At 40.8% G+C, this 20,597-nt stretch overlaps 1 protein-coding gene across 1 annotated transcript in view; it reads left to right on the top strand.

Moving 5' to 3' along the window:
* Positions 1-20,597, top strand: part of LAPTM4B (lysosomal protein transmembrane 4 beta) — a 74,755-nt gene that overhangs the window by 40,053 nt on the left and 14,105 nt on the right. The window contains exons 3-6 of the mRNA XM_035727200.1: positions 4,778-4,851; positions 5,202-5,324; positions 8,354-8,452; positions 13,471-13,566. Of these exons, the coding sequence (XP_035583093.1) occupies positions 4,778-4,851; positions 5,202-5,324; positions 8,354-8,452; positions 13,471-13,566 (392 nt within the window). The remainder of the gene's footprint in view (positions 1-4,777; positions 4,852-5,201; positions 5,325-8,353; positions 8,453-13,470; positions 13,567-20,597) is intronic.

The raw sequence follows: 20,597 nt of genomic DNA on the forward strand, positions 1-20,597 counted from the left end.
ATATTCAGGAACTACTGCAAATTGTGTTAGGCAGAACACTTTTCAGTTACAAGAGATAGAAACCAACTCAAATAGGAAAAAGGGGAGGGGGAAATGAGCAGGAGAAAGAAATGAGAGATTTGGGTGATTAATTAAGAAGAAATACTCAGTCTCACTAATAATTGACAATTAGAAGAGGAAGAAAGAGGGGCATTTCAGAGAACTCCTTTATATGCCTATTCTGTTTCACTGATTAATTGACTAAGTATCAGAAAACATTGTCTGATTAGCCTTTTGTGGCCTGTGGTATAGCTTTTCTTAGGATCCTTTTCAAATTAGAACTGCACTGTTAAAGCAGGAATTTAATTTAGGGAACAGTGTGAGGACAGTGAGCTCAGACTAGATTGCTACGGGGAGCCACTGTGCCAAGAATAAGTAAAGGATGTGATGTCCCTGTCACTGAATAGTACTATTACTGATTGTAGAAATCCGTACATTGTTGTTAGAATCATTTCCTCATTTACCCATGACCAATTGAAAGGAATGAATTTTAGGGCTCCTGGGTGGCTCATTCAGTTAAACGTCCAGCTCTTGATCTCACCTCAGGTCTTGATTTCAGGGTCGTGAGTTCAAGCCCTGTGTTGGGCTCCATGCTGGTGTGGAACCTATCTAAAAAATAAATAAAATAAAAATAAATAACAGGAATGAATTTTAATCCTTCAGCGTAACTCATGCTCACCATGGTGCACTACACATTATTTCAGAAGAATCAACATGTGCTCTTGTTTTCTAGGAGAGAAGGCTTATGAAGCCTGCTTTCTTTATCTTATCTGCTGTGTGTTTTTATTGGTTTACACTTTGATTCTACCTAAGCTATTTCACATGCTTGTCATATATTCAGTCTGGTCAGTGTGGTTGGTATAATCATTTGTATGAACAGAATTTTGAAAATTTCCTTATCTCAAATTCACATTTTTTTAATGGTAAGTAGTATGTCATTATGAATGGTGATAGGATATTTTATGACTTTTATTTGTGCCTTTTAAATTTCTCTTCTTTGGTGGGGCGCCTGGGTGGCTCAGTCGGCTGAGCATCTTGACTTTAGCTCAGGTCACGATCTCAGGGTCCAGGGATCAAGTCCCGTATCAGGCTCCCTGCTGAGAAGTCCCGCTTCGCCCTCTCCTCCTGCAGCTCGCCTTGCTTGTGCTCTCTCTGTCAAATAAATAAATAAAAAAAAATCTTTTAAAAAATAAATAAATTTCTCTTCTTTGAGAAAGATGTACATTTAAACATTGTTTATGATTTTTGTGAGATTTGGTTCTGGAGTTTCTTTTTACTTCAGAATAGGATATACAGGTTATATTAATTTTCATAGGTTTTGAATACAGCTTTGAGTTTGTCTGTCTACCTCGCTGTCTCTTTTAAGATCTGTGAAGTAAAGAATACCCTATAAATGGGCTGGCTTCCATTAAATTAATTTTTTTCTCATTATAAAATATGCTTATACAGAATTTGGAACCCATCTCAGTAGACAAGAAAATAATAAAACTTTTGCCTGAGTGCAGGTTTCAGAGATTACCGTAAGTTTGAATAGGTTTTGCTCTTAGCAAGTACATACTGATGTCCAGGTCCTTTTAGGGTGGCTGTGTGGTTTTCCCCGCACTTTGACCTGCATTACTGCCTGATCTACCTTCTTCCCAGCTGGGTAGCTTACTGGCTGAGAGTATTGACTCGGGGGTTAGACTGCTTGGGAAGAATATCCCATCCACCACTTACTAGCTGGGCAGCCTTGGGCAAGTTACTTGCCTTCTCTGAATCATCTTTTTCGTATCTAAAATGGGGATAATAATAGTACTTATCTCTTAGGGTTGTTATAAGGATTAAATGAAATAACACAGTGCCCAGTTCACTGAGGAAAGAAAGCACATGTATAAATGGGGAAAATAAAAGCAGACGATGGATATCCCACTGTGGTCATAGCTTTCTGTAGGAATGAAGAGCCTGATAACCCTTACTGCGTCATATGCAAATGAAGGCACTAGAATGCATCCATGTGTATTTACATATGTGCCTCCCTACAGAGAGGCTTTAGGTCAGTCTCTTGGCCTTTGTTTTGCATGGAAAATGCATTCAAGTTTACTCCCCCCAACTGATCCTGCAAGAATGCAATAAGGCATACATGAACTTTCCTTGTAGGTATCTCTTCCCTCACGAGGAGTAAAAGGTAAGTTAACGTAGCATTAAAATTATCCCTGTGAAAGGGATTAAAACAACAAAATATGCATATATCCTGAAAGAAATCATGATCTTTTTTAAAAAAAGATTTTATTTACTTGAGAGAGAGAGAGAGCAAGCCAGAGAGAGAACATGAGAGAGGGAAAGGGGCAGAGGGAGAGGAAGAAGCAGACTCCTCGATCCCAGGACCCTGAGATCATGACCTGAGCCAAAGGCCGATGCTTCTAAGCCACCCAAATGCCCCAGAAATCATGATCTTTTAAGTATTGACTAGTACTAATCACCCTCCAAGTGATTTTTTTTTTCTTTTTTGAGAACCAAAATTTCACTCCTTTAATAATAGTCACCAGCATCATTATGAATTTATTGCACTAAATCTGTAGATTAATCTCAGGAGCCTTTGTGTTGTTTTTTTCTTAAGATGGCAAATGGTCTTTGTTGATATATTTGCGTTTTATGTAGCCCTCCTGCTTAAAATGTCCTTTCATCTCTAAAGCTGAGGATACAGAGAGGATGGTTCTAGAATTGGAATGTTTTCCTTTGGAGAAATACCTGTAGGAAGTGACAGGCCAGGTTGGGTCATTGGTCAGTAGTGAAAGCTGAAGTAGAAGCTGCGGAGTCTTAGTAGAAAGAGCCAGAGATCTGAAATCCCCAGAGCGAGGATTAGTCACAGTTCAGCCTTTTGATGCAAGTACTGTCTCAGCAAGTTACATAAGCTCCGAGCTGAGTTTTGCAGTCTGCTCAGTGGGAACAAGGTCTGTCTCAGAGTTAGGAGTGCTAAATGAGGTGTCTGTGAAGTGTCTTGGACACTGTCAGCACCGTACAGATCCTTTACTCTGTGGGTGTTTGTGCTATCTTAGCTATGAGCACCCCACACTGGAACCCCAGGCATATGTACTAATCTGAATCTCTAAAGATAGAGTAACAGGACCTCTTGAATAAATGTTCATTTCGTCCCTACTGAGATATAGGCATTGTTCTAGACCAGAACTCTTCAATAGAAATAGAGTGCAAGCACATGGGTAATTTAAAATTTCCTAGAAGCCACATTTAAAAAAGGTAGACACAAGATTTATCTTAGTGAGCTCAGTATATCCAATATTTTAGCATGTAATCAGCATAAAAATTATTAATGAGATATTTTACGTTTTTTTTTTGGTACCAGGTCCTTGAATCTGTAGTATATTTTAATCTTACAGCACATCTCAATTCAGATTGAGCCCACTGCAAGTGCTCAGTGCCTCCCTGTGGCTAGTGGCTACAGTGGTGGGCATCTGTCCCCTTCTATATGTTGGGTTGTAGGAGTAAACAAGATATAGAGAGTTCTTTACCTCAGAAAGCTTCCTCTAGCATGGGGAGGCAGATGATACACAACAGATGTAAGTAAGATAGTAGTGATATGTGCTGTAAAGAAAATAGGACACTGACGTGGGAGGAACTGGAAGGCCTGCCTTACCTAGAATACTCCGGGAAGAGCGGTTGGAGATGCTGATGTCTGAGCTGAGGCCTGAATGATTAAAAAGGCAGAGCTAGGGGCGCCTGGGTGGCTCAGTCGGTTGAGCTTGAGCATTTGCCTTGGCTCCAGTCCTGATCTCAGGGTCCTTGGGATTGAGCCCCGGGTCAAGCTCCCTCTCTGCCCCCTTCCCCCCCCACCCCACTTGTGTGTGTACTCTCTCTCCCCCTCAAATAAATAGAATCTTTAAAAAAATTAAAAAGAGCTACTCATGTGAAAATGTGAGTGATGTTGCCTCTAGTCAGTGGGAACTGCAAATGCAAGGCCCCACGATGGGATGTTCTCATTGTACGAAGGGAGCCAAGTGGTGTGACTGGATTGTAGGAAGTGAGAGAGTGTGAGATGAGATTGGAGAGGTAGACATGCTCTAGAAGAAACACAGACGTAAAGGCTATGATAAGAAATTGATATTTTATTTTAAATGAGATGGGAACCAGTGGAGGGTTTTATTTTTACTTTTTTTTAAAGATTTTATTTATTTATTTGACAGAGAGACTGAGAGAATGAGTGGGAGGAGGGGAGAGGGAGAAGCAGACCCCCTGCAGAGCAGGGAGCCTGACATGGGACTTGATCCCAGGACCCTGGGATCATGACCTGAGCCGGAGGCAGACACTTAACTGACTGAGCTATCCTGGTACCCCAGTGGAGGGTTTTAATAGGGGCACAAGACACACACGAGTTTATAAAATACAAGTGAGACACTCATGTTTCAAAACTACCTAATTTATTATATATCTAATTCAGTGGACCAGAAGACCAAACTTTTTTTTAATATCTGTAGCCAATATCTCTTCCCCATTTTCAAAATAAACTTATGTGCAAGTCAGTGTGTTATCTATAGACTTATATGATTTAGGGAGAACTTCTTTTGGACATTTTATATCCATTAACTGTTATTTTCTCAAATTCTAGAAGAGCTCTGGGTGTTTTACTTAATATAAGGTTCTCACTTATAATTGGTTTATAGACAAAATGCCTTTGAGGAGAGACAAAAATTGTGAAAACAGTGGATCTACTACTGATTTTCTTTCTTTCCTAACCCTTTGGCAGACATGTGCATTGCGATTGCAATTTCTCTTCTCATGATCCTGATATGTGCCATGGCCACTTATGGAGCCTATAAGGTAAGCGGCTTTGAAATAGGGGGCTGGGCTTTCTCCTTGGTCCCTTACACTTGTAACCTGGGCAGCTGCTTGTGAGAAGGAAGAAATGATGATTCTCAGTCCCCTATAAGAGCCTTTGGAAATTTAAATCTCGTATTAATGTTCTGTGGAAAACCAGTGCTGTAGTCTCAGGAATGCTCACGGAGGCTTGTTGGTTGACCACCTCTGTGTGGTTTACCAGTTGTCATGACCTGGCTTATCGAATGTCTCGTCCTCCACTTCCTTTCGGATGAAGAAAGGATTTATCTGAGTTGGGGAAAAAAATAACATGATACTGAACACATTCACATCATCTTTTCTCTCATATTTAGCAACGCGCTGCCTGGATCATCCCGTTCTTCTGTTACCAGATCTTTGATTTTGCCCTCAACACCTTGGTTGCCGTCACTGTGCTTGTTTATCCAAACTCCATTCAGGAATACATACGACAGCTGGTATGTGGCCTTCCCCATCACTGTTCCCTTCAGGATCTAGTCTCGACATACACACGAATTTGTGGCTTTTTCCACTTGGATCAGAGGTAGTGATTAGAGATTTTTGAGTGTCATCTTTAAGATTTTTGGTTTCTTAGAATGCTTTTTGGGACAACATAACCTCCTGAGGTTGATAAATGGGGGGTTGCGATGACTGTATCAGATGCACCTATGTAAATTATAAGCTAGTTACTAATTCTTATTTTTGTAAAATGTAGTTTGCTCAGTTATCAGCAAAGGATCATTTTTTTGCCTCTGCTCTTGTACGGGAAAAGTGGAAATGTACTATACACTGGTTCCCGAACTTATTTGACCATAGAACCCCTTTCTTCGTCAGGCATCTTTTTGGGACTCGTTTTCTGTTAAGTGTTCTTTGTGACTGTCTGAGCGAATGTGGATAACTGGATATTCAGAAGCTGGTGGAGGGTGTAATACTTGTGCGCCTTTACGTTTTTCACCTTTGTTTTTAAAATTGTGAGTGTGTCTTAACATTTAATTTCTTCAAAATCTTAGCATGTTTTAAAGGGAGAGAATGTTCACTCTTTGGAGGTTTGCATTGTTTGAGCTTGGGGAAGGAGCAGGGTTTTTCTGGCACGGGAGATTCAAGGCTGGAGATTTGATGTGACAGCAGAGGCCAAGAAGTTCAGTGGAAAAGAGAGAGATGGATGAGTGGGGGGCGGGAGGGAAGGAAATCTGGCAGCAGGAGTTTGTGATCTTATGGCTGGCATGCCTAAATCACGTATCCAGTACTCAGCAGACCTAGAAAAGCAGACTGAGACGCCTCTAGTGTTTTTTGCTCCTTAAAAGTATTCAGTTGTCCCTGTTACGGTTGTCATTTTTAAGCTGTTAGTAACAGCTTCTCTTTGCTTTAGAAAACAGGAGCATGTTTTGGTAGCCTGTAGTGTCAAGAAGAAAATGTGTATTTCCCATGTGCTAATGGTATATATTTTCTCTCATGGTAGAGCTTGAGTGTTTCTGCATGAGAGGGTTTCTATGTGACGAGCAGTTTGTAGAATTACCTCTGTCTTTAAGGGCTTGTGTTTTTATTCTGTAATGATGACCCAGTGCCGGGCTCTTCAAATCAACCTTGGCAGTGTGGAGGAAACATGACCTCCCCAAAGCCTGTCACGTGAGGGGCCAGGAAAGGGTGGTGCTGAGTAAGGAGATGCTAAGACAAGCTCTATGGCAGCCCTGTGACCCCCTGAAGATTGTGTTGTTTGCTCCATCCCGTGTGTCACAGAGACTTAGAAGAAGCAGAAAGCATGTAACATGCAGACCAGCCTTTAGAACACTCAGAATACTCCCTCGACTTTCTGCCGTACCCCACACTGTTCAGTCACTTAGTACTCATTTGCTTTAGAGCCACCAGTGGTAAAATGATAATGTTGGTGATGCTGACAGTAAGCACAGTATCAGCAAAAAAAAAAAAAATCACCATCTACTTTTATTTGTAATTACAAACCAAATCATCCAAGTGAATGTCTTCAGTATGTTCTACTCAAAGATCAGTCTGAGCTGAAGGGGTGAGGTCCATGGATGATCACGATGCCTAAGGACAGTGGTAAAGCTGCACAGATGATGAGGCCCCGCTGACAAGCTGCTGTCCAGGAGTCTGGAGGGACGGCACCCGCTTCACTCTAATGACTGTTCTGTTCATGTGGGGTCTTGTAAAATGCAGCGAAAATAAGTTGCGTGTGTGTTTTATAGCTCTTGATATAGAAACCGTGTTCACTTTTCTGGGGGAAGGAGTGTGAAGACCTTTGTGGAAGGAGTCACGTACTTCCGCTTTAATCCTTTTTTTTTTTTTTTTTAAAGATTTTCTTTATTTATTCATGAGAGACAGAGGGAGAGAGAGAGAGAGAGAAGCAGGCTCCCAAGGAGCAGGAAGCCCGATGCGGGACTCGATCCCAGGACCCTGGGATCATGACCTGAGCCGAAGGCAGATGCTTAACCATCTGAGCCACCCAGGCGCCCCCTTTTTTTTTTTTTTTTTTTTTTTTTTTAATAAACAGTATGATTTTGTGTTGGTCTTACAAAAGGACACCAAGTTGTTTTATTCTTACCTGTAAGAGTAGCACTATACAAACCCTTCCAGCCTCTAAGGGGAGGAACCAGTCTCGTGAGCTGATCACAAAGAATGACTCAGATTTTATTTCTAGGGTTTTTTGCCCAAAGTGAAAGGAGACTGAAAACCACTGGGTGATGTTCACCATGGGGAGGAGTTTCTTTACATTCTCCTTTAACATTTGGAACCTCTTTGTTGTGTCTCAGAATACTGCTAATGTGGAATCCAAAGCCATGGTATTGGATGATGAGGAAGAGATAAGGGGGACGTGGCCGCCAGGGCTGCCGTCCATGCATCCTGCCCCAGGCCAGGGACGTGGAGGGCTTCCAACATGCTGTGCGGGCAGTCCCAACCGTAGGAGCGAGTTTTGATCCTCCTTAAAAAGGTTTCCTTTGATCTGGTAGTTAATCAATACGGCCAGATGGTAGGACTTGATCTTTTTTTTTTTTAATGCTATAAATACCTACTAGTGTAAAAGATTCTGTTCCTTGAGGAGAAGGAACATCAGCAAAAATGCTCTGTATAAATAAGACAGTATTTTAATAGGTTTTTCCTCCTTGCCCTGTGCAAGCCCTTTAGAGTGGTCCACCATTTGCAGAGAATCTCAATGTCACAGGTGGATAGAGAACTACTGACTTCTAACTTTTTGTACAATAAGGAGGGCAGAGTTACATTTTCAGGCCTCACTAATCTTCCTCTGATTTTTCTTTTCACGAGTCATTGCCTGACATAAGCACACTGGCCTTTCTCCAGACACCTTTTGTCACTTTTTCATTAGAGGTGGGCTAGAAAGTTTGTAGTGGTCTTAAATAATAACCATCTGCTTTAACTAATTGCTTTTTAATAAGCACATCTGGTTAATGCCTAAGGAATCTAGTCTGGAATGATTAATGAAATTTGCTAACAAGGTACTTTTTATTTGCAGCCTCCTAATTTTCCCTACAGAGATGATATCATGTCCGTAAATCCTACCTGTTTGGTCCTTATTATTCTTCTGTTTATCAGCATTATCTTGACTTTTAAGGTAAGCCATGCAGATTTTTCTTATGGCCTAAATATTGTTAAATGTATTCACGAATGCTAAGGAAGTAAGCAAACTTGTGTCAGTTCTTTACCTTGCTTTAGATTTCTGAACTGCTTTTTGATTTCCTAACACTTCTGTTTCTTCTCTTACCTGTATGAGAGGGAAACAGTAACCACACTTTCACAGGCCAACCAAGGATTATTCCAAAATCCATTTGGAGGGGAATACATTAATGTTATACATTGGGGAGGAAGTTATATACTGCAGTAGCCATTACAGTATCTGTGTGCACAGTCTTCTGTAATTTGTTTTTAAAATGTTAATATATTCTGAACCGTGTTCTCTTAACAATCTAGTATACGAATTTACTAATATTTATTTTTATTTATTTATTTATTTTTAAAGATTTTATTTATTTATTGGACAGAGAGAGACAGCGAGAGCAGGAACACAAGCAGGGGGAGTGGGAGAGGGAGAAGCAAGCTTCCTGCTGAGCAGGGAGCCTGATGTGGGACTCGATCCCAGGACCCTGGGATCATGACCTGAGCCGAAGGCAGACGCTTAATGACTGAGCCACCCAGGCGCCCCGAATTTACTAATATTTAATAAATTACTTATTGCTGGACATCAAGACAGTTTCTGCTTTTTCACTTAATAGTGCTACAACATTTTTTTACTACATCTTTCATGTACTTACGTATTTATTTCTTCAAGACGCATTTCCTAAAATTAGACAGTATGTGTAATTGGAGGGCTTTTGATAGGATGTCAGATTGGCTTCCCCCCAAATTAGGTGACTGACACTCCGTGAGCACCGTTTACCACCCCCTCAACAATTGAGTGCTGCTGCTGCTTTTTCCTCTTTGCAAACCTGATGATAAAAACATCACTATACTTTGTGCTTGTGTGCTACTAGGAAGTAGAAAGTTTCTAAATCATTACTAGACTTTGAACTTTTAATTCTTAACATCTTTCATTGTCTTTATTTTGGCATAAAATTACCCAATTTTTAAACAGTCAAGCCTCGATAAGCTTGAAGAAGCTACATTTAGAGAGAATAGTCTTTTTAAGCAAGTAATATGATGAAGAAGAGTAAAAGGAAAATGATCCGGGTGCCTGGGTGGCTCAGTCGTTAAGCCTCTGCCTTTGGCTCAGGTCATGATCCCAGGGTCCTGGGATCGAGCCCTGCATTGCGCTACCTCCTCAGCGGGAAGCCTGCTTCTCCCTCTCCCACGCCCCCTGCTTGTGTTCCTGCTCTCGCGATCTCTCTGTCAAATAAATAATAAAATCTTTAAAAAAAAAAATGATCCACTGGGAGTCGTTTGAGTCAGCATTTTCCTCAGGAACTGAGTATGTTGATATTGCATGTCTTGTTTAGTGCTCGAGATTTGAGCAGATTTTCTACACGGATGTTGAGGCCCCCCACCTCTACAGTTCCACTCTTCCCACCCCAACATTCTGGCTGCTCCGTCAGCCCTGAATAGTGTCCCTTGCCCAACCTGGCAAAAGGTCGCAAACTCTCAAAACCCTACTCCTGGAAATCTGTCTTTCAAAGGCAGACTCTTCTTTAATTTCTGCCTGTTTTGGTCCCTCCCCCATGCTTTCAAATCGTGTGTGTATCTTATTCCAGATTTTATCATTTTTACCTATAGGAAGGTTAGTCTACCAAGCTACTTTCTGCCATTACCAGGAGCTCAGAAGCTGGAACCTTCTAGGGCTCTTGAAGGCATTTTAACTTTGTAGGCATTTTCCTTTGTATTAGAAATGCTTTACCTTGAGATGTTGAGTCAGATTTAGCTTCTCTCACTGCTGTTTCTCTCTATGTGGCCAGAGATTTGGTTTCTTCATTTAATAACCAGCAATAATGGAAAAAACATTCTGTGGGTGACTATGATGTTTAAGTGTACTAATGGATGGGAAGATGTATCATCCATTCATTTTTTTCAGTGAATATTTATTAAGGGTTTCCCATCTGCCAGGCCCTATTCTAGGTACTAAGGTTTAGTTGTGAGTAAGAACAGTCTCTGCCCTTTGGTGCTTTTATAAATTGCAAAACACTTAATTATCATAATGATCTAATGAAAGGCATGATACAAATCTATCTCCAGCCTGTGGGAAATGTGTCCTTGCCTTAGTATTTCATTACTTACATATCTATTTACTAACTAGACTGCACTTCCTTGAGAGTGTAGACTGTGCCTTCAGTTTTGTCATCCTCCTAGCCCTAAGCTCATGCCTTGCACGTAGAAACTCGGTGATTATTCATTTAAATAAATATGAGTCTACATGCTGTGATTTCATATATCAGTTTACCTGATTAGTGGCTCTCATGACCTAAATTCACTGTTTAGTAAAGTTTATCATCAGATGGGTTCCCTAGGAGCCCAAACCAGGACATGTGTCCATTTCAGTCTGTCCCAAGACCACAAAGGGAGCAATGCTTACCCCTCGCTCTGCAAATTGATGATGGACACGATTTGCCACTGTACATTTATTTGGGAAACATACTAGATATTTAATTCTCTTGAAAATGAATGACAGAAATGTTAAGAGAGAAATAAGGTCATTGAAGTAAGTTACTGGGTTTTTAGAGACAATAGGCCAGAGGTGTTTTTTTCCCCCTTTGCAGTGTTCAGTAAGCGAATGCTGGGGTGCTGCCAGGGGCCCTCGAGAATGCTGCCTGGCCTTGTGAAGCCCCTGCCCCCAGGTGCTTCCCCTCTGCTGTTTAACCTTCACTAGACGTGTCCTTGCAGAGGTCTCACCCAGCCTCAAAGAGTAGCTACTGCTCACTGCTAGAATAATGTGTGAGTGCAGTCTTCTTGCGGAACACACAATGAATATGTCCTAACATTCTTTTTCATTTGTATTAGAATTCTCAAAAAGTCTAAGGCTTTTGTTTTCTCACTAAAGAAACGATGGCATTATTGAGTAAACTGAAGGTTTGAATAAAATGAAAATATTGTGTGCATTGTTTAAGAAATACGCCCTTCCTGTCTCTCTCTCATTGTGGATACCTGGTTTCAGATTATTGCCGTCCAGAAATATTTCATAAAGTAGCATTATACGTTTTCTTCTTCACATCATCACAGAACATTTAAGTATAAGAAATAATCACCGTCAAGTACGAATGCAGCTTAAGACAGCATTCTGAGTATACGACGGAGTATTTTACCTCAGTCTTTTTGTTTTTTTTTAAAGATTTTATTTATTTATTTGAGAGAGAATGAGAGAGAGCACGAGAAGGAGAAGGGTCAGAGGGAGAAGCAGACTCCCCGCTGAGCAGGGAGCCCAATGTGGGACTCGATCCCAGGACTCCAGGATCATGACCTGAGCCGAGGGCAGTCGCTTAACCGACTGAGCCACCCAGGCGCCCCTATTTTACCTCAGTCTTCCAAGAAATGTTGACAAGCACTCCTTTTGTCCTTAGATGTCTTCTTTGTTATAAAACAACTTTGTTGCGATATAATTCACATATCATAAAATTCACCCACTTAAAGGGTACAATTTCAGTGGTTTTTAGTATATTCGCAGAGTTGTGTGAACCCAGCTCTGTGGTTAAACAATATAACTTTAGGACATTTTTATCATTTGCCATTCATCCTCACCCTCATAACCCCCAGATCCCTGACCCCTGGCAACTACTAATGTACTTTCTGTCTCTATAGATTTGCCTGCTCGGGACATTTCATATAAATGGAATTATACAGGATATGGTCCCCTGTGACTGACTTCCTTTGACTTAGCGTATTTTCAGGGTTCATCCATGTGGTAGCATGTAGCAGGATTTCTTTCCTTTTTATGGCTGAATGGTACTCCACTGCATGAATATACCACATTTTGTCTACCTAATCATCAGTTGGTGGGCATTTGGGTTGCTTCCACTCTCTGGCTATTAGGAATGACTCTGCTGTGAACATTCATGTACAAGAGTTTGTGTGGACACATGTTTTCATTTCTCTTGGGCATATACCGGCTGGGTCATATGGTCACTCTTTAACCTTTTGAGGAACCACCAGACTGTTGTTCAAAGCGGCTGCGTCATTTCACATTTCCACCTGCAGCGTACGAGGGTTCCAATTTCTCCACATCTTTTCATTTTTTTGATCAAAACATTGTAAAGCTGGAAAAGGATTTTGTAGTCCTCTACTTCTAATCCAGTCCCAGGTGATCGGAGTGGAAGTGCAAGCTTCTCACAGTCTGCACGTCTGCCACGAACTCCTGCTTTATCCCTGGCATGGCTTTATTCTGGACATTAATTGTAATGACCTTTTTGGATATTTCATTATGAAGATGGAGATGTTTAGTGAATTTTATTGACCACGAAGCAAATTTATATGCTGTGAATGTTTTTTAAAAAATTAACTTGAATATGATTTGTTTAATCATATATAATCATGTAGAATAAAAATCTCCAAGACAGTTAAAATGTGATGAGAAATGGGTTAATACACGGACTGATCTGTGACACTGAGGGCAGCAAATGTTTGTGGTAATTGCTCCTTCCAACTGCCTTTCCTCGGAGATTCTCCTGCTCTCCCCTGTCACCTCCACCACCACCTACCTTCTGGGAGTGGGGGTTGTGATAGAATAAGCTACAGTAGCACCCTTTGCCAGAAAGTTACTATACCCAACATTTGTAATTGTAAAGACTTCTTGATTTAGTAGCGTTACTATGTGCACTTACAAGTTAGTAAATAAAAGTTATGTAATATGGGGGCGCCTGGGTGGCTCAGTTGGTTAAGCGACTGCCTTCGGCTCAGGTCATGATCCTGGAGTCCCGGGATCAAGTCCCACGTCGGGCTCCCTGCTCAGCGGGGAGTCTGCTTCTCCCTCTGACCCTCTTCCCTCTTGTGCTCTCTATCTCTTATTCTCTCTCTCTCAAATACATAAATAAAATCTTTAAAAAAAAAAAAAAAAAAAAAAAAAGTTATGTAATATGGTTTTCTCTGGGGGAGGAGGGACTTAAAATTGTCTGAAGTTTGGAAATGAAAGACCTAATAATCGCTATTCACTTACAGGGTTACTTGATTAGCTGTGTCTGGAACTGCTACCGATACATCAATGGCAGGAACTCCTCTGATGTCCTGGTTTATGTTACCAGCAATGACACTACGGTAGGTGTGGAGTCATTTAAAGTGGAAATCTCCACGCATCTACTCTATGATGTTTCTAGTGTTTGCCATGTTTTCACCATTGTTGAAACAGACTTAATGAGCTGCTTAATTATCAGAAGATTCATAGTTGAATGAAATGTGTTTTATTTTCCTTATAGGATATTAAAATCTAGATAGCTCATTTATTTAAATAGATTTACATACATTCTGGCTTATTTTTTAAGTTTTTTAAAAATATTGCAGGTGGATAATATATCTATACCTTCCGCATATTTTAAACCATGCTGTGAAACTCTAGATATCAATTCTGCTTAGTATGACTGCTGTCTCCCTTGACACGTGAATTGAAACCTAGAAATGTGATTGTAGAGCTAGAGAAATGAGAATGGCAGAGGTTGCTGTGTCTTTAAATCTTGTTCTGCTCCTAGTTTTTCATACTTAAGATTTTTAAACCTATGTAATAGGATTATGGAAAACATGTCCTTCCTGGAAGAGTCCTGAAAATCATTTGTCCTTTATGTAAATTATCTTAAATTGCCTGGCTCATAGGAAAAGTATAAGTCCTCTAGGTTTTAACCTCTCCATGTCTCCTTCGTCTTTGTATTCAGCACTGTGTTCAGCACAGTGCCTGATACAGTGCTAGGAACGAGTAGGTGCTCAAGGAGTGGTTAATGCAAAGGTTGGCGACGGGTGACATGAGCGTGTGGGATGGGTCGTAACGGATAGGATTGGAGGGGGCAAAATGGACAGACAGGGCGCCTGGGTGGCTCAGTCGTTAAGCGTCTGCCTTCGGCTCAGGTCATGGTCCCAGGGTCCTGGGATCGAGTTCCGCAGAGCCGGGAGCCTGCTTCTCCCTCTGCCTCCCTCTCTCTCTGTCTCTCATAAATAAATAAATAAAGTCTTAAAAAAAAAAAAACAAAAAAACAAAATGGACAGGACACATGGAAGGGTAAATACAAAGGGCATTTTAAGTCTAAACCAGAACAGATTTTATATTTCGATTTGTTTTTTTAAACTGTGGTGACTTACTCTGTGACCTTACTGAAATAATTTAACCTGTCCTGATTTGACTTTCCTGTGTATAAAATGGGAATGAAACAGTTTTATACATTACATTAAATATATAGGTACCAGCTGATATACTGAGAGCTATGTGGAATTTCTGAGAGGAAGCATGTTGTACGTGAATAGTTTTCCTTAGTGTTCACCAAACATTTGTTGAGTTGACTCACATGTGTTTGAGCAATGGTTTAAGAAGACGCTCTGCTACGATCAGATGCACAAAACCCAGTGTACCAGGTGCTGAGGAGGCCCTTTGGCGGGGGCGGGGGGTGGGGGCTGCAGAATCCTATAGCCTGATTACAGTAAACACATGTTCTACTCAACCCTTTAAGGAATTCCTCTTGGTCAGTAGGTCTCTTTAAAGAAATAGCTGTTTGTAATGATCATAATCTTGATAAAATTACTGGCTTAAAGAATTTTTTCCTTCTTTCTGAGTTTCTGGGTATTTAGTTACCTATAAGTTTCTTTCTGCCTTTTCTTAAAGAAGAAATCCCAGAGTACATTTATTCTCCTGATCTAATGAAAAATCTAAGCAAAATTTGAGATTTTTGAGTTTGAGGAACCAGTAAAGTTGCTAAACAAGCAAGATGCATCAGAACGTCATCCTAAATATCATGATGTGTGGGACTTACAGAATCTTGAGTCTCTCAGAAAGATAATGCCCGTGTTGCATGTGTTTGTGTTAATACACTGTTGGTGATGGTGTTTTCAGGGCTTTCTGAAGGGTTGTGTGTATTTTTAATAGAAGCAAGGTGGAAGGGCCGAAAAGGTACATGTTGTGTAGATATACCTTCAAATCCAAGGATATTCTGAAATTTGTAGAAATTGGGGTGCTGAGAGATTTCAAGGACCATGAGTAAGTCCCTAAAATGCATCCAACTTCCTTTTTTGAGAAAGTTTTTATTTTCCCCCTTTGAAAGATTCAGAATTAGACATGGAATAACAAACAGGTAGGTTTTATTTAGGCTAACATAACATAAATTTTTTTTTTAAAGGGATTACTACCTTTTTTTTTTAAGATTTTATTTATTTATTTGAGAGAGAGAATGAGAGACAGAGCACGAGAGGGAGGAGGGTGAGAAGGAGAAGGAGACCCTCCGCCGAGCAGGGAGCCCGATGCAGGACTCGATCCCGGGACTCCAGGATCATGACCCGAGCCGAAGGCAGTCGCCCAACCAACTGAGCCACCCAGGCGCCCATAACATAAAATTTTATAGTTATACTTTTCAACTGGACATCCCCAGCTCTTCTTTTTTTCTTTTTTACTTTAAATTTTTTATTGTTATGTTAATCACCATACATCACATCATTAGTTTTGGGATGTAGTGTTCCATGATTCATTGTTAGTGCGTAACACCCGGTGCTCCACGCAGAACGTGCCCTCTTTAATACCCATCACCAGGCTGACCCATCCCCCACCCCCCTCCCCTCTAGAACCCTCAGTTTGTTTTCAGAGTCCATCGTCTCGCATGGTTCGTCTCCCCCTCCGATTTACTCCCCTTCATTCTTCCCCTCCTGCTATCTTCTTCTTTTTTTTTTTTCTTAACATATCTTGCATTATTTGTTTCAGTGGTACAGATCTGTGATTCAACAGTCTTGCACAATTCACAGCACTCACCATAGCACATACCCTCCCCAGTGTCTATCACCCAGCCACCCCATCCCTCCCACCCCCCACCACTCCAGCAACCCTCAGTTTGTTCCTGAGATTAAGAATTCCTCATATCAGTGAGGACATATGATACATGTCTTTCTCTGCTTGACTTATTTCACTCAGCATAACACCCTCCAGTTCCATCCACATCATTGCAAATGGCAAGATCTCATTCCTTTTGATGGCTGCATAATATTCCATTGTGTATATATACCACATCTTCTTTATCCATTCATCTGTCGATGGACATCTTGGCTCTTTCCACAGTTTGGCTATTGTGGACATTGCTGCTATAAACATCGGGGTGCACGTACCCCTTCGGATCCCTACATTTGTGTCTTTGTGGTAAATACCCAGTAGTGCAGTTGCTGGATTGTATGGTATCTCTATTTTCAACTTTTTGAGGAAACTCCATACTGTTTTCCAGAGTGGTTGCACCAGCTTGCATTCCCACCAACAGTATAGGAGGGTTCCCCTTTCTCCACATCCCCGCCAACATCTGTCGTTTCCTGTGGACATCCCCAGCTCTTCTAATAATAGACCTCTTTCTTCAGAAAAGCTTCCAGCTTGGAGTTGGTTTAAAATAACTAGAATTTGGGACCACAGACTGGTGCCAACTGTGATGGTTGCCTGGTATGTTGACAGAGGGGCTGGGGAATTGTTTGGTCATGATTATTGGTCATTATCTTCTTGGTCACGCTGTACCAACTTGACATTTTTAAGACAGGAAACTGAGTTGCTGATAATGTTTCTACTTTCTCAAAGTTCCCAGTGAACCTTTCTTTTTCTCTGTGTGTGTTTGTTTTTTAAAGAAGGATATTCTTGCGGAAGGGAGATTTATTGTTTCTCATAACTGGGTTGCGTTGATAATCTACTCCAAAATGTAGGGTTAGAGCACCACCTGAGTCTCAGCTCTTCTGACAGTATTTTTAAAGATTTTTTTTAAAAAAAGATAATGGTATTGTGCTTATTTTTTAAAGAGTCCTTATTATACCTAACAAAATAATTCTTTACTATCGTAAGATACCCAGTAAGTGCTCCCATTTCCAGTTGTCTCATAAATGTTTTTCTGGTGGTTTATTTGAAACAGGAACTATGGGTCAATCTGTATTTTAAGACTCTCTAATTTTTTGTTAAAGAGACTAGTTTGTCCTACAGACTAGATTTGTCTGACTGCTTGCCTCTGTAATGTAGTCCTCTGTATTCCCACTAGATTAGCACTTGGAGCTAGAGGTTTCCCATATTAATATCCCCCTTTTTTTGCAATATTACTTTATAATTGATCATTTGTTCTTCCATCAAGAGGCAGATAATGTCTGGCTGATTCTACCTTTTTGGAATGTCAGCACCATTAATATCTACCACCTGGATTCAGTGATTCATTGGGGGTTGCAATATGATGACATGCTATCACTCCTTGCTCACTTATTAGCTGGAATATTTCTATAAAGAGAAACTTTCCCTCATACTCAACTTGCTTACCCAGTGGTACGTGTGACCTGGGTAAATATACTTGATTTTGTTATTTATCAGTTGTCAAAATGGTGAGTTGGTCTGTCATGCTCTAGTGGTGACCAGTGAAGGTTTTTTTGTTTGCTTGTTTGTTTTTATGTAATGAATGAACTCATGAAAAGAGGCCTATTAGGAGAAGAGCTGAGGGTGTCCAATTGAAAAGTAAACTATCTTGATACATTTTATCAGTAAGCCTAAAGAAAACTTTAACCTATTATTCCCTACCCTTTTGAGACTTTCAAAGGGAAAAAAATAAAAGCTTTCTCTAAAAAGCTAGTACATTATAGTTAATATCCTTATTGATGCTCAAGTTGTACCATCTTTGGCCAATGGGAGCCTCTTCAGTTCGGCCCCCAAGTCTTGACAGACCATGGCTTCCTTGCTGTCTGGTTGACAGGATGCTCCAGGCTCATCTTGTCTATTTATAATCCCAGACCTGGAATCAGCCATTTCTTCAAGGAGCCCTGCTTCCTTTAGGTGGAGACCGTAATCTGGATTTCCAGGGTTGGAGAACATATTTCTTTTTAAGCAGGGCTCCACGTGTTTGAAGACTGTTTTGACTAGAACGAAAGGAGTTAGCATTCTAACTTTAAAACTCTAAATATACCAGAGCTTTACTCTGAGACCCTGAGTGGGGGTTGGAATGATCTAGTTCTGTCATTTTCCCTGGTCTCCATAGCTATATTAAGATCCTCATAGCGTGTAATAATGTGTGCTTCTCTTTTGTCTGTGTCTTATTAGGAATCCACACTGACATAATAACATGTTGCCTTTCACTTCCTATCAAATATTTGGCCAGATGGCTTTTCTCCCAGGCTGAATAGTCTCAGGGTGACCTCTGTGGACACATCCTCTGGGGGCTCTTGTTGGTAGAAAATAAATGTTCTTTTTTTTCTTCTCTAAAATAGAACACATATTATTAGCCGGATATGTAGTTTCTCAAATACTACTGAGACGGAGGATAATAATCTGATGAGTTATCAGATACTGGAATCATTCCCTGGGTTAATCTAACTTCAGTTTCCCAACCAAACCACAGCGTTGGTTTGAAAGAAGTGCTTCAGACAGAGGGGTCACAAACTCCGTTAGTTCATAATGCCCCAGGGTCTTTGGTATTTTTTTCCATGGTGCCTATAGGTCAAAAGAAATACCTAACTGCCCATTGCATGAAGTGGTCAGGTCCAAACAACTTGAGTGGAAGTGAGTGTAATATCTGCCAGTTGTTGCTATGTTTTCCTTGAAATTTAAAAAAAATTCCACAGTGCCCCTTTGAGTCCCTGTGTACCGCCACAGGGTACCCTAAGGAGACACACCTCGTTTTAGGACGTTGTTGTAGAAATCACCCTCTGGATACCTATTATTAATACCACATTCTCTCTCCTACCTCCATCAAAATTTGGCCGTAAGAGGAAAAATGTATTAAATACTAAACATGTAGATGATAGAAACAGATTTCCTTCACATTAAAGTTACGCAAATCGAGATCTTAAAAACTATTTTAATCTATGCAGCCTTGTCTTGCTAATACTAGTGAAGATTTGAATCATAGTAATACCCAGTATTTAGTTAAATCCCAGAGTAGGGAACCTGGCTCCTTTGGAAATGGAGCACTCTAAAAGCAGTGAGATTAATATTTAGCCAAAATGGCGTCTCAAATTCTGATTCCAGATAAAAGAATCATTGACTTGAGTAATGTAGGAAAATTCCTATTTAGGGATAAATAGGAAAATTTTAAACTTCATAGAGCCTGTTGTGCCATGTCGTTTTGTGCGTGCTAATCCAGATTAACATTATATACAGGCTTACTGTGTTGACTTCAGGAAGTATTTTGCTGTGTGGCGCCTTGCTTTGAGTCTGACTGCTTGAAGAACACAGTTAAGAAAAAAGTCAGTGAGGGGTGACTCAGTTGGTTAAGCGTCTGCCTTCAGCCCAGGTCATGATCCCAGGTTTCTGGCATCCAGCCCCTGAGCCCATATTAGGGCTCCCTGCTCAGCGGGGAGCTTGCTTCTCCCTCTGCCCCTTCCCCCACTTGTGCACATGTGCGTGCGCCCCCTCTCTTTCTCTCTCTCTCTGTCTCTCTCTCTCTCAGATAAATAAATAAAATCTTTAAAAAAGAAAGAAAGAAAGAAAAAAGGCAGTGACCCGGGGGAAGCCAGATTATCTCTCTGGCAGCCATTTCCTTCTGAGGGACCTGAGATTAAAAGAAAGCTGATCTTGGGCTGTCAGAAAAGCCACAAAACAAATTCCTGGCTGAGGAGGATTGGGGATAGGGTGGGATTTAGTGGTGATCCCAACAACTTTCAGAATTTGCACATAAAAAGTTCTACAGTTTTTTCCCCCTCCTGTTACTTTTAAAAATCAGGTTGTTTATTCCTTCCTAGGTATGGTTGGCTATGGTTAGAAACAAGTTCCTGACTAGGTAACATGGGTCCCTTTATTCTCCCCCCGCCCCTCCACCACAGAGAGAGGTAAAGGGAAGGTAATAAACTAATTGCCAGCAGGAGAGATTTTTAGTTAGACTTCAGAAGAAGGTCTTTCATGCTGGAGAAGCTAGACTGATGCCAAGATGAATGGACAGTCCTCATCTTGCAGATTCTTGAGGAAAAGTCATCACTTCCTGAAAAGGTTTAAGGAAGGCTTCCACCAAAAGACGAGTTACTAGCTGGCTCTCAAGCTGTCTGGCCATTTTGGATTCGTTAAACATACTTCACCAGCAACGCATACCTTTCATCACTCCTCTGCCTCTAGCAACCGGAGGGTCCAGAAGCAGTAAGGGGTGGGGGAGAGGAAGATTCTCGAAGAA

This window comes from Zalophus californianus, chromosome 4, assembly GCF_009762305.2.
Source record: "Zalophus californianus isolate mZalCal1 chromosome 4, mZalCal1.pri.v2, whole genome shotgun sequence".
Classification (NCBI taxonomy): Eukaryota; Metazoa; Chordata; class Mammalia; order Carnivora; family Otariidae; genus Zalophus; species Zalophus californianus.